The following is a 9,862-nucleotide window of genomic DNA, read 5'->3' on the forward strand; positions in this document are numbered from 1 at the left end:
GGACACGTCTGGCGTGATATCAACCCCTAGGTCTCTCTCTCCGATTCTTGAAGATTTTTTTCCCACAAATGGTACCGTGTATCTGGCCTCTTGTTCCCTACACCTATTTTCATTACTTTATATTTGCTCGGTTTAAAGTCAAACAGCCATATGTTGCCATTTGTGTGTGTGGGTATACTCATCTAGTAGTACTCACCTAGTTGTGTTTGCGTGGGTTGAGCTTTGGCTCTTTGGTCCCGCCTCTCGACCGCCAGTCTACTGGTGTACAGATTCCTGAACGTCTCGAGCTCCATCATATATACATTTGAAACTGTGTATGGAGTCAGCCTCCACCACATCACTGCCTAGTGTTTTCCATTTACTAAGTACTCTGACACTGAAAACGTTCTTTCTAATGTCCCTGTGGTTCATTTGGGTACTCAGCTTTCACCTTTGTCCCCTTGTGCGTGTACCACCCGTGTTAAATAATTTGTCCTTGTCTAGCCTGTTAATTCCCCTGAGAATTTTGTATGTGGTGATCATGTCTTCCCGAGCTCCTATGTCTTCCAGTGACGTGAGGTGCTGTTCAATCAGCTTTTCCTCGTAATTCATGCCTCTTAGTTCTGGGACCAGCCTAGTGGTATACCTCTGAACTTTTTCCAGCTTCGCCTTGTGCTTGAGAAGTTACGGGCTCCATGCTGGGGCCGCATACTCCAGGATTGGTCTTATATATGTGGTATACAAGGTTCTGAATGATTCCTTACACAGGTTTCTTAAGGCTGTTCTGACGTTAGCCAACCTTGCCTACGCCGCCGATGTTATTCTTTTGATGTGGGCTTCAGGAGACAAGTTTGGTGTGATATCAACTAGATTGTGCATATATAGTGTATATATAGTACATATATATAGTACTCTCTCCGTTTTATGGTGCTACATAGCCTTCCCGGCTTGGTGCTTTCTTTGATAATTACTTACTTACTCTGTCCGTTTCGTGAACGACTTCATCTCTCATTCGGTATCCAGTGTCCGGCCTCCTATTTCCTCCACCTAGTTTCATTACCTTACATTCACTTGGGTTGAATTTTAGTAGCCATTCCTTCAGTTTGATCCATTTAGTTGGACCATTCCTTCAGTTTGTATAGGTTATCTTGTAGCTTCATGCTATCTTCATCTGTGTTAATCTTATAGCAATTATCCTCCTCATAATTTTTGCATCATCAGCACACATTGAAAGGAAAGAGTCTATTCCCTCTGGAAGATCATTTACATATATCAGAAACAGTATAGGTCCAAGGACTGATTCCTGTGGGACTCCACTGATGACGCCTCGCCACTCCGAGACCTCACTCCTCGCAGTGACTCGCTGTCTTCTGTTGCTTAGGTACTCCCTCATCCAGTGGAGTATCTTCCATTTCACTCCTGCCTGCATCTCCAACTTGTGCACTAGTCTCTTATCTGGTACTGTGTCAAAGGCTTTCTGGCAATTAAAAAATATGCAGTCTGCCCACCCTTCTTTTTTTCACTGATTTTTTGCTGCCTGATCGTAGAATTTAATTAATTATGTGAGGCAGGACTTGCCATCCTGAACTCATGCTGATGTTCTGTAACAAAGTTCTTTCGCTTCCTATGTTCCACCATAAGCGTTTTTTTAGCTTTTTTCGTGTGTGTGTGTGTGTGTGTGTGTGTGTGTGTGTGTGTGTGTGTGTGTGTGTGTGTGTGTGTGTGTGTGTGTGTGTGTGTGTGTGTGTGTGTGTGTGTGTGCGTGCGTGTGTGAAAGGAATCATTAGTAACATCACAGTTTATTAATACTTATATATATTTATAACAATTTTGAGAACTCATATTTACATTATCCGAAAAGATGTGGCAAGCAATAGCCCCAAGACCTACGGGGAGACCTGACCTGACTGTGATCAGATTTCGTTTGTAAATATGGCAGAGCTGCCATGATCACATGCATACGTGGCCCTGAGGTTAGGTTAGGATTGGGTTGGGTTTAGGTGGACTTTATTGATTTATGAAAGGTTAGGATAGAATAAGTGTGGTAAGGTTTGATTTGGTTAGGCTAGGTTAGGTTATTTTAGGGTACGTTTGTTATTCTTAGGGTAAGTTAGGCTAGGTTAGGTTATTTTAGGGTACGTTTGTTATTATTACGGTAAGTTAGGCTAGGTTAGGGTTGTTTATGTTACGTTCCCCCTTACCTTTAACTAACAAGTGAGCTGAGGTTAGATGTTAGATCACTGTATATTTAACAATAAGAAAGCAGTTGAAGGGTGTTTAGGATCTGCTACTGGTAGTAGCCCTTCTGTGACCCGCTACCTTGACCGGAACCGCTGGGGTACTGGGCATCGCCCTCGAAGGTGACGGTGGGGTGGTAACCGAACTGGTCAACGAAGTATTCAACCTTCAGTTGACGACTGTCTGGCAGCTGGACATAGTAACTGTGGTAGAGACAAGAGGATTAGCGAGTTATGAGGTCATTTAGTATGTATAACATGTTACGAAAAGTTAATGTTAACTTTTGTTATTTAAAAAAAACTATATTTGGTCAACAGAGTAATGTGTTTGTATTGGCTGGCAAGTGACCAGGTCACTTGTAATGTCTAAATGCTTTTTTTTATGAAAGTAAACGGAATATTCCTAAGAATATTTTCCTTCCCTAGTACAACAGCTGAATGTGTATTAAGACCCTCTTCTGGCAGATAAATATGAAATATACTAAAAGCGTTTCATTCCTTAGAGATAAATTGTGTGGTATTGTTTGGCTCAAAGCCACAGAGCGCTTTGTGCTCATTCTATCCCTCTATCTCTATCTATCCCTCCCTCTATCTCATTCTATCCCTCCGTGACCGTAGACTCACCTGCCCTGGGTGTTGTCTCCGTCCCTCTGCTCTCCGTGACCGTAGAAGTTGCCTGATGGCTGGTCGTTGACGTCCCACTGGAAGTTGTAGCTGGCGGGGGCGGAGCCGTACTGGCCTCCCTGTCCTCCATATCGTGCGGGTGCTGAGGAGAACTGGCCGCCTTGTCCACCGGATATTTGCCCACCCGATCCCTGCCCGTCGGGTCCTTGCCCACCGTAGCCCCCCTCGGGAAGTGCAGAAGCAGCTGCCACCACCGACAGCAACAGCACTAGTGTCTAGAAAACAAAATAATCCAGTAAGATACATCACTGACGTCTACTACGAGACATCCTGAAGCTACTATTGGTGCTTTGAACGCTCTCCACGGTACATGAACAAGAAATGCTGAGTGATGCAACCTGGTGACTGCCCGTCTCTCCACGTGGGTTACTAATATTCAAGTATTACTGTTTATCGTGCCTTGAACTGTTGCTTTTACATCCTTAGATCAATATCATTGAATTGACGGACGAATCTTTTGATCTCCGAGTTGCTTTTACAGGAATATATATAAACGTATCTCTTGTACTCTTCTGGGCCAGGATACACAGACAAGCATACCTTCATGGTTGTATCGCTTGCGGAGGTGTGGGCTCAACTGGCGTCCATCCAGGGGCTCTGGGCTTTATAAGACTGATCAACACGGAGACCTGAGGGCGGGGTTCTCGTCTCCATCCTGTGATGGGCTCACTATCACTCGTATTGACTTCATGAGGTGCCAAGTGCTCATACGTTCAAAACCACGAGTTTTGGCATGACTTGTTACTTCACAGAACCTTCACACATAGAAACGTTTTCGAAATGCATCTGAGCTTTGAAGATATATTCTGTATTTTTTATAATTCCCATGTACCATATAACCACTCAATGGGTGGTATTGCACTATATGTCCATCATGGGGTTGATAGTTCACTCAATACCCATTCCACGGCTGGTAGTTGAAGGGTCTTTGATACATCATGGGATAACGTTAACAATCACAATGTTGGTTTAAGAAAAATTGTTATAATAAACTAGAGCTGACTGGACATATGGCATATTGCACACTTTATCTTCTGTCGTGAAATCGTGGAAGATGATTTTTAGTCAGACTTTTCGTGTTTCGTCACCTAAATTTATAATTTATCCAGTGAGTGTGTGAAAAGATTTTGACTTTAGAAAACTGAAACCCAGTCTCCTGTTACTTAACAAACCCCATGGTAGTTAATGTGAAGACACAGTTACCAGAACTTCAGCTTGAACTGTGTGACCTGCAGACTGACCCATTGCTGCTTGCAAAGAAAATTGGAAATCAGAAGAGTTTCTGGAAGTTAGTCTGTAGACTCTACAGACTAACATCTATCCTCTACAGTGTAGAGGATAGATGCTCCAGGCTAAGAGACTGTGCACTAAACCTGCACTCATATGTACATAATGTGAATATAAGTTTTTTTTTACCATGAAGAAATTAAAATCTAAACCCCATAAATCAGCTGGGAATGAAACACTGGACGCGGAGCGTCTTCGACTCACCACCCAACCCGTCCTTGGACCAAGTCCATTCCATCCAGCGGTCGACCCCAAAGACGCATTCAGCAATTATAACATGCTGTTCATTCAAAACAGGAATTTTATTAAATATAAATTAATATTATTATATATTATCATATTGTACATATTTGGGCACTTGTCAGGTTAGGTGTTTAGGTTCTGTTAGTGATTATTTGTATTTGTAGTACGTGGGTGAAGCATTGTTGCTTAATAAACAACGAAGCAATCTGCCTTGTTACAATGATCGCTTAAATTCTAGAGCCACAGACCAACCAGGGCCTTGGCAGCGAGCAAGAACAGTGCCGATAACACTGTTGAGGAGAGACATTATGCCTGTGGAAAACAATGAAAGTGTTTTCCCAGGTATAGACAGTGAAAGACACCGTTTCAGTGAATAACAAACGTTCTTCACCGACAAAGCTTTGGAACTCTTAAAGTATTTCAGCTTAGCGTTGATGATCTTCCTGCCTGATCTGGCAGCACGAGATGCTGCTGATCTGGCAGCACGAGATGCTGCTGATCTGGCGGCACGAGATGCTGCTGCTCTAGCGGCACGAGATGCTGCTGATCTGGCAGCACGAGATGCTGCTGATCTAGCGGCACGAGATGCTGCTGATCTGGCGGCACGAAATGCTGCTGATCTGGCGGCACGAGATGCTGCTGATCTAGCGGCACGAGATGCTGCTGATCTGGCGGCACGAGATGCTGCTGATCTGGCGGCACGAGATGCTGCTGATCTGGCGGAACGAGATGCTGCTGATCTGGCGGCACGAGATGCTGCTGATCTGGCGGCACGAGATGCTGCTGATCTGGCGGCACGAGATGCTGCTGATCTGGCGGCAGATAGAGCAGATTCTTGGCCCAGAATGTCCCGCGTCACTCCCTCCGTGTCTTATCTCACCTTCGTGTATTGACAACGAGAATTTAGGTGCCGAGATTGAAACGCGGACGCCAACTCTCCCATGAGTTGGAGTATCGAGGCTTCACATGCAACTAAACGACCAAAAATAATGAAGCCTTGTAGAGTCAAGGAAATGATGATACTCATAAGTTGTGTGTGTGTCGTCTCTCTTCATAGTTATTAATCGCTGTTAGATTTAAACTACAAAATTTTAATAACATGTTCGGGATTTTATAACTTTGGTTCATGACATGAGTACTTTATTAAAAATCCCAAAATGTTTACTTCCAATACCAATCGAAAGTATTTTGTTCCGTTCTTGACTCGTCAACATTATGTGAAAGTCTGCCTGCCGTGCACACGACCGCACGCACGCAAGCGCACGCAAGCACGCCATGGGATCTAGCTTGCGCTTTGGCACCTTGCTTATGACGGTGCCACTTCCAGGTTGTTATTTGTGTTGTTTAAGAGTCAGCTACTGGGAACAAAAAAGTTGCAAGTAGCACGGACTATGGTGAGCCCGTAGTGGACTTAAGGGCACAGGAGCGGGGCCTTAACTAAACTCAGGATTTACCTGAGTTTACCTGAGAGCCACTAACACTAGTAGCCTCGCCGAGGACAGGAAGCCGGCAGCTTGTCCAAGGTCCCCTCATTTACCTTGATCTTCCCCCAGCTAGATTTTAAAAATTAACAGAGTTTTGGAATTTACGGCTTCGGCAGGTAGGCGGTTCCATGGGATAATAACCCTGAGGGTGAAAAAGCAACACTACAGCAAACCCTGTCATGCCAGTACTGGAATGATTTTTATTGCTCGGTGTTGCACTTTCTCCACAGCAGCTATATCTATCTGAAGAGATGGTCTCCGTGCATGGATACAGTAATCCAAATGGGCACGCACCAGATATTTATACAATGGAATCACTACCTTCTTTTCCTTAAAGTCAAAGGTACGCTTGATTATTCCAAGTGTTTGGTTAGCTTATTTGACTGCTGCCCCAACCTGTTGTGCAACTTTCAGTGAGTGGTGGATTTTGACTCCAATGACCTTTTCTTTATCAATCTATCGTAATGTGATGTTATTAATTTGGTAGTTGCGGCGCGGGTTGTTGTGCCCACATGCAAGGTCTTGCATTTGTCAATATTAAAAAGCATTTGCCGGTCTTCTGACCATTTGTGGAGTTCATGTAGATCTCTTTGTAAGGCTTCAACAGCATTGCCATGTCCCACTTTACCATAGATCTTCGTGTCATCTGCAAATTTGATGTTGTGGTTCATAATATTCTCATCTATGTCATTGATGTATGTGACATTGATGAATATTTTCGGATGGTGACAGACCAATACTCCTCGATAGTGGGCGAGACAGGGAAGGGAGAGGTGAGAGGTCGCTAATGGTGCAGAAGTACTTCCTAATGGCGCAGAAGTACTTCCTAATGGCGCAGAGTGGATGACGTCTAGGGGGCGCAGGAGGCGTAGTCACTCAGGAAGGAGAGGATAGAAGCCCGGAATAGCAGGATGGAGGAGTCTTAGAGATGCTGACCAGGTTGAGAGATGTTCAGAGGAGAAGTCAATGCGAGGGGATGGGGAGGCTTGGAGACTCAGTAGGACTTAGAGGCTCGGAAAGAGGTGTGGAGGGCTTGGGTGATGAATAGGGGAAAGGGACGAGGGGAGTGGGGGGCAGACGTGGAGGAATGCCTAATCTAAGGAAAGTGCGTGCATGCGTGTCTGCTGATCTGTCTATTTGTGGTTTCAGAAGCTTGAGCTGTCTGGCTCTGCCTGTTGACGGAGAAACTGTCTTGAACTTATCACATCCATTAATGCATTTAAAGGTAATTATCCTGTCTTCTGTGTTGTGTTTTGATACAGTTTTCAGCTCTAATTCCTGAAGCCTTCTTTCCAGGACGGCCTGAAACGTCGTCACTTTCATTCCATGTTCGTGAATTAGCTTCTGAAATTAATTATTTCAAGTATCAATTTCGAAGAATATATCTATACTAGTTTGAATATATCTATACTACTAGCCTATTTAATGCCTGTCCCTACCTGTCCTCATCATAACTGGCAAACCCCTCACAGTGTACAAGAGAGAACTGGATAAGCACCTCCTAAGGATACCTGATCAACCAGGCTGTGACTCATACGTCAGGCTGCGAGCAGCCGCGTCTAACAGCCTGGTTGATCAGTCCAGCAACCAGGAGGCCTGGTCGACGACCGGGCCGCGGGGACACTAAGCCCCGGAAGCACCTCAAGGTAGCCTCAAGGTAGGTAAGGTATCACAATCGACTTGAGAATGGTCCAGGACGGACCGAAACGTCGTCGTCCCTTCACCTTCTAGTGTATGGTCTGGTCAACATACTTCAGCCACGTTATTGTGACTCATCGCCTGCATATCTATACTATTCAATCTTGTTTTTTTTTTCAATTGACGAAGGCGCTTGCACCACGGGTCATTATTCCTGCGTCTCATGGCGAACGGCAGGAAAATATATTTCAATATATTTTCATCTCTGTGATTGAATGTCAGTCTAAAGTAACAATCAATAGAAGGCGTCAGGCCTGGAAGGCTATGTAGCGTCCTGTGCAACATAGTATCTAATAATGATTATGTGTAACTAACATTGCACAGCAGCTCTGGCCTGTCGTGAATATGATTCTGTGGTAGAGGTTTGATGTTCATAGTTTGTTCCAACTTGTCATCTAATGGTCCCCACGTAGTGATCTAATTGTTCCAACTTGTTACTTAACTACTCCAACCTGTCACCTAATTGTCATAATTATTCTCATAATATTTAATATTCAACCCCCTTCCTTACCATTCACCACTTTTCTTACCATTCACCACCTTGTTTACCCTTCACTATCTTCTTTACCTTTTACCACCTTTTTACCCTTCACTCCCTTACCCTTCACCACTTTCCTTGCTTCCTCCCGTCCTGTCCAAAATCCTCATCCTGACCCCTTCCTAGTGCTATAAAGTCGTAATGGATACCCATCACCTTACCCTTCACCACCTTCCCTACCCTTCACCACCTTCCCTACCCTTCACCACCTCCCTTACCCTTCACCACCTTCCCTACCCTTCACCACCTTCCCTACCCTTCACCACCTTCCCTACCCTTCACCACCTCCCTTACCCTTCACCACCTTCCTTACCCTCTACAAACTAACAGTTAATCATCATGTACAAATAATACGCTCGATGAACCTTAGTGAAGATAAAATATAATATTTAGTGAGATTGGAACTTAGTATTTTTTCCCATTTCATGCAAACACAGAGGCCGACCACGACCCGCCTATGGCCATCTCCGAGAAACCTTAAATCAACGTTGAAAGCATGGTGAATCTTGGTGAAGCTTGGTGAAGCTTGGTGAATCTTGGCGAAACTTGGTGAAGTTTGGTGAAACTGGCTCCTAGTGTCTAGCCCACATCCTCAAACAGATTGATCGATGAAGATTAAGCCACCCAAGAGGTGGCACGGGCATGAATAGCCCGTACATCCTCGAACAGACACAGAGACATTCTATTATCGATATAGATGATCGTGAACACTCATCTTTCTTTAACCCCATCGTCTATGTCAATGATTCCTTCTTCATTCCACACTAACACCAGATTCAGGATCTAAGCATTGCTTGGTAATTAACTTCGTTTGGGTATCCTGTTCACCTAGCAGGAAATAAGTACCTGGGAGTTAGACAGTTGCTACGGGCAGCTTCCTGAGGGTGTATAACAAAAAGGAGACCTGGTTGAGAACCGGGCCGAGGTGACGCTAAGCCCCGAAATCAGCTCAAGATAACTATCATCTTCACTTGTTGCTTCGAACAGAGTTTAAGAATCAGATCAAAGCACCTATACCTCCCGTGCTTTCTCTCAGGCCTCTAATTCTGTCTAATTTATATATTTGGGGTTGAAGTCCCTCATTATAAGAGTTTCCATCCTTTCTGGCAGCTGCGGCTATTATTTTAATACCTTGTAACTTTCCCTCTGTGTTTCACTCCATATTTTGTTTAAGTGATTTGTGTGTAGAAATTAATATATTTGCTTGATCTGACACCTTTGGTTCCTATCAATATTCAGAAATTGGTAATGTACTTGAAAGTTAAAGGTGTATAATGTAAGTATTTTTCATTATTCCGGTGGTATGAAACTTCTTACTTATTTCCACAGTAGCCTATTTTTCCTTATTCTCTGTCTGTCTGTCTGTCTGTCTGTCTGTCTGTCTGTCTGTCTGTCTGTCTGTCTGTCTGTCTGTCTGTGTCTCTCTCTCTCTCTCTCTCTCTCTCTCTCCCTCTCTCTCTCTCTCTCTCCCTCTCTCTCTCTCTCTCTCTCTCTCTCTCTCTCTCTCTCTCTCTCTCTCTCTCTCTCTCTCTCTCTCTCTCTCTCTCTCTCTCTCTCTCTCTCTCTCTCTCTCACGTTTGAGAAAGTCTCCTCAATGTTCCCATTAAATCATTAATCTCATTAATGTTTTGGAACTGAATGATCCCATTTATATTTGAACACCGCTTTGACGGTGTTCAACTCTAATTCCACATCCTCTGTGTTGAGAACAC

The 9,862-nt window shown here is 44.1% G+C and overlaps 1 protein-coding gene across 1 annotated transcript; it reads left to right on the forward strand.

Moving 5' to 3' along the window:
• Positions 1 to 4,864: 4,864 nt before the first annotated feature.
• LOC138367540 (antifreeze protein Maxi-like) lies at positions 4,865 to 5,323 on the forward strand. The gene has a single exon (XM_069329230.1). It carries the CDS (start codon positions 4,865 to 4,867, stop codon positions 5,321 to 5,323), a length of 459 nt encoding a protein of 152 aa, XP_069185331.1.
• The last annotated feature ends 4,539 nt before the right edge of the window (positions 5,324 to 9,862 follow it).

This window comes from Procambarus clarkii, chromosome 22, assembly GCF_040958095.1.
Source record: "Procambarus clarkii isolate CNS0578487 chromosome 22, FALCON_Pclarkii_2.0, whole genome shotgun sequence".
Taxonomy (NCBI): domain Eukaryota; kingdom Metazoa; phylum Arthropoda; class Malacostraca; order Decapoda; family Cambaridae; genus Procambarus; species Procambarus clarkii.

What these genes read in the sequence shown, in the direction of transcription:
- LOC138367540 (XM_069329230.1), top strand. Translation starts at nt 4,865, where the DNA reads ATGATCTTCCTGCCTGATCTGGCAGCACGAGATGCTGCTGATCTGGCA.